Source organism: Coptis chinensis, chromosome 5, assembly GCF_015680905.1.
Source record: "Coptis chinensis isolate HL-2020 chromosome 5, ASM1568090v1, whole genome shotgun sequence".
Taxonomy (NCBI): domain Eukaryota; kingdom Viridiplantae; phylum Streptophyta; class Magnoliopsida; order Ranunculales; family Ranunculaceae; genus Coptis; species Coptis chinensis.
Window position 1 is genome coordinate 22,474,674 of NC_141460.1, and position 4,882 is coordinate 22,479,555.

Genomic DNA, 4,882 nt, shown 5'->3' on the forward strand with positions numbered 1-4,882 from the left:
TAGCCCACATACACCCCAGAACTGCTTGCATAGCTTGGAAGCTTATACAAAAAGCCATGCCAACTGATGATCGCGTGAAAAAGGTTGGGGTATAGCTGGCTTCTAGATGCCACTTCTGCCATTATGAGGAAGAATCCGCATAACATCTTCTATGGGATTGCATCAAAGTTCGAGAGATTTGGAATTGGGTAGCGCAAATGTTTGAAGTAACCCTCTCAGAGTTTAACTTCATGGCACTGCTGAAGGCATCTAAAAATAGCAGCCCCATCATTCAAGAGCTGTGGAATGCAGCTACAGTGCACATCATGGTTCAAGTATGGAAGACTAGAAACAAAGAGCACTTCGAGGACAACCCCATTCACATGGGCAGCATGAAGCGAGAGATTCTAAGGGGCGTGAAAGACTCGGGTTCGCTCTCGCATGGAAGGAAGCAAAATGACATTAAAGAGTTTCGCATTCTAAAAAGGCTCGATGTACAAGCAAAGAGTGCTCCAGCCCAAAAAATACATAAGGTACATTGGGTGGCTCCTCAGGGGAATGTTATAAAGTGCAACACAAGTGGTTTAGCCCAAGGTGATAGGGTTATATACTAAAAGCATTACTTTTGTATTAATTCTAATTCTTTATATTTTGAATGAAAATCATATGGGCAAATATTATGCATATTATATATGTTATTAGTTATATGCATGTGTCTAATACTTTATGTTGTAGATGATATGGTGTGAACACACAGAAGATCATATCATCAGTACCTTATAAAGTATAAGTAATCGTTCACAACCTAGATGGATTTGGACAAACCATTGGTACGGTTGTAGTATAATCTGGTATTAGTCTATCTTGACTATAGGATTACACTAGTACACTTTGTGTGTATTGAACAGGACCAAGTGAAATTGTTTCTCTTTATACTGACTATATAAGAGAACAAACGCCTCTGTTATTATGGATGCTTGTCCTCTTAATCTGGATATAATAATGGACACTTACGTGCATTGCACATTACTTTAAATCATCAATGAGTGAGATTCATTTGTGAATCAACAAACTCGATGGATTGGATAATGACATTGTATGCAATGTGTGTTGTTGATTATAGAAGGAATTTGTGTCCCGCAAGAAGTCGGGCTGATGATGTCCCCTTGAGGAGCTCATAAGGATTGTCATGTAAACCCTGCAGGTGGATTTGATCCGACATGACAATGAGGTTGAGTGGTACTACTCAAGGACATAAGAAGTTGATTAATGTAGTTGTCAGTAACTTGACTTAATCAACGGACATTCGATATCTTAAACACGGGGAGATCAACGAGCATATAATATGGAGCCCATAAACGCTGACACATAATTTGGGATTAAGGTGGTAGTACAACAATGGCCTTTAGTAGAATAAGCCATTTGTTGACGGACTTGGGCAGTGTGTTCTGGGCGAAAATGGGAAGCCCATGCCCGTCAAGAGGCCTAACCCTAATTTCTCCTCATGGTCCCTGTTGTAGCCTATAAAAAGAAACCTCTTTCTCTGGCCGACTTACACACAAAAAAATCAAGGTTTTGCTCAAGAAAAATAGATCCAAAATCGGTTCCATTTTTGAGAGTGATAGAGGCCAAGTGAGAAAGGAGAGATTGGTAGATTGTTGCCCACACAACGTCCACTCTGTACATAAGAATACAACAGAAGATCAAGGGGTTGATTGTTGATCTCATAAAGCTTGGATTCTCAGAGATGTCAAGCTTGATTTACATGTATGTTTCCAATCCAAAACCGTGAACCCCATTAATTCCGCTGCGCGTGGGTTTTTGCGGTTTGTAGAAATTTGCATTTTGAAATAACGGTTCCTACACAAGGAACTCCAAGTAGAGGGGGGGCTAGGATTGTTTGTAGAATCAAAAACTTAGCAGTAGTGGGAGCTCTTGCAGAAGGACTAGGCCAAGTTAACAGTTTTGAGGTAGAATGCATTGCCATTGTATTGGCAGTTGAGAAAGCAGGGGATATGAATTGGAGTAGCATTTGGATTGAGGCCGACTCAGAAGCTGCTGTTAAAGCCTTTAATGGCTTTCTATCATACCATGGGTGTTTAGAGCAAGATGGAAGTGAGCGATTACACTTCTACAACACTTGAAACTAACCCATATTTGGAGAGAATGCAATTTTAGTGCGGAGGCAGTGGCTAGGAAGGGATCCACACTATCAGGGAACTTCGATTTGGAGCACTAGTAGACCAGATTATGTAACTATGATAGAAAGTCCTTTTAGGGCTTTCTATAGATTTAAATGAGCAAAAGTGTATCATGTTCTGTCTCTGACATAATTTTTAATAAAATTTCCTTACTTGTGTGCAAAAAAAAAAAAAAAAATAGTTAACAAAAAGTCTATGATGCAAAAATCATACCTCTTTTGCTGTAATACCCAGAGTACGTGTAGATAGTTCAGACTGATGTCACTGAACTTCTCTTTCCCAATGACATTCTAACCAACCCACTGAGCTACAGCTAGCTGGTTGGTTCTTAGAGATGACTGTCAGACGCAATGCGATTTCGCATTGTACTGTCCCTCCAAAACAGTCTCTTTCATCAATGCCTCGACCTCACCATACTGGGATTCCTGCGTTGTGGCTATAGGGTGGTGGTTTGGCTGAATGCTCAGAATATGAGTCAACATCAAAGCACTCACTTCTCTCTTCCCACCATTCACCTTCACAAAAATCTTCCTACCCTCGATCTCCCGCTTCTTGTAAAAATTCAAAACCAAATCCGAATGGTAAAAATCATTCTCCTTATACCACAACCTTTGCCAATTCCTATGTTTCATCTCATCATTGTAAAATGGTGCAAAATGGTCCGATTTGAAAACTTGTTCCAGGAGGATTCTGCGTTTTTGGGCCATTCATGTTTAAAATCGAAAATGGGTTTAGGGTAAGGTGGAGGAGAGGTATTGAAACAAGAAATCGAACTTTGGTTTGAGTGGTCGTTTGATTTGGATGATTTATTTATTTATTTTTTTTTTTTTTTTTTTTTTTATTTTTTTTTTTTATTTTTTTTGGGTCGTTTGAACTGTTGGAGGTGGAAGTGAAGAAGATAAACTGGATGGGGTGAAATTGGAGTGGGTGTTGTTTGAATTGAGTGGAAGAATCAGTGGTTTTTGGATTTATTTTTTATTTTTTATTTAGGGTTTGGTTTGTTAATGGAGACCTGGAGGCAGAGTAAAGAAGAACGCGATGCGTTTTTGGGTTTTTCTGTGGACTCACGTGCGAGGCACGTGACTACGACATTTTGGGCCCAAGCCCAAATAATTTCGGAAAATGCCCATTTTGTCCCTATGCGCGCAAACTTAAAACTGAAATTCTCGACTCGTTACTGGTTTGATTTTTGCAAATGATCTATGAAAATTATCAAGAGAGAATTTCCAATCTAATGATCCATAAAACACTCTATTCTAACTGTGGTTGATATATAAAAAGATGGAAAATGCCTCAAAGTGTGTGCATGACATAAGTTATGTGAACAAATGAAATCTAAAGTTATAGATGGTGTCAACCCGAATCAAAATAATATTAAACAACATAAACACCAAGAATAGGAAGTTGAGAGATCAAGAAAAGGAAAGACCAAACACCCTACCCCCAAACAAATTTTTGACAATGAAGTTTGAAAATTTGTTTTAAAACGTGGGTCTTTTAAAGTCAGATTCCCGAGACTTGCTAGATTACTATTTTTATGGTTTTAATATTTTTTACTTTTTATGAATACATATTAATATAAGGAAAAACAATAAGGAAATAAGGACATAATTCACATCATAGAGAAACATGACTAAAAAACCGAGAAAACATGTAAGAGTCGAAAACATGAATTATGTTAAATGTGGACTTAGGATCCGATACTTACAGCCACACACTCCATAGGGTGGGCCTGATTACCTGAATGGTGCACTTACCAATATATGGAAGTGAAAGGAAGTACACCAAGCAACAAAGGTCATTCCTCATAGACAGGGTCCTGTAAAAAGACATCCTCTACATCAGGGGATATTAACTTGTGAAAATGTTTTAACCGTTGGCCATTAACTTGAAAGATACTATTGTCCTTGGAATTTACCAAGGTGATTGCCCCATAAAGGGTGACTTCAGTAACCAGAAAAGGACCAGACCAACGGGTTTTAAATTTCCCTGGGAAAATATGCAAACGGGAGTTGTAAAGCAAGACCTTTTGACCAACCACAAACTCTTTGCGCAAGATTTGCTTATCATGAACATGTTTCATGTTAGCTTTATAATCTTTTGCGAGATCATAAGAATCGCTATGGATTTCTTCAAGCTCATTTAATTGTAATTTGCGCTTGACACCCGCCTCATCAAAATTAAAGTTAAGGCTTTTTATAGCCCACATAACACAGTGCTCCAATTCAACGGGCAAGTGACAAGGTTTTCCAAATACAAGTCTAAAGGGAGATATACCTATAGGAGTTATAAAAGCAGTCCTATACGCCCATAAGGCATCAGTTAGACGCTTAGACCAATCTTTCCTATCATGATTTACAGTTGTTTCTAATATTTTTTTTTTTAATTTCCCTATTAGAGACTTCTACCTGGCCACTAGTTTGTAGATGAGAAGGAGTTGCCACCTTATGGGTAACTCCGTATTTTTTAACTAGGGAAGCAACAACTTTGTTGCAAAAATGTGTTCTGCCATCACTAATGATGGCTTTAGGAATGCCAAACCAATAGAAAATGTATTCTTTAACAAAAAAACACAACTGTTTTATGGTCATTGCTACGGCAAGCCATGGCCTCTATCCATTTAGACACATCGTCCATGACAACAAGAATATAAATAAAACCGTGTGAAACAGGAAAAGGACCCATGAAATCAATACCCCATA

The 4,882-nt window shown here is 38.3% G+C and overlaps 1 protein-coding gene across 1 annotated transcript; it reads left to right on the top strand.

Annotated features, from left to right (window-relative positions):
* The first annotated feature begins 230 nt into the window (after window positions 1–230).
* Window positions 231–2,123, top strand: LOC147497101 (uncharacterized). The gene is made up of 2 exons (XM_086562757.1): window positions 231–573; window positions 1,849–2,123. Exons 1-2 carry the CDS (start codon window positions 231–233, stop codon window positions 2,121–2,123), a joined length of 618 nt encoding a protein of 205 aa, XP_086418883.1.
* The last annotated feature ends 2,759 nt before the right edge of the window (window positions 2,124–4,882 follow it).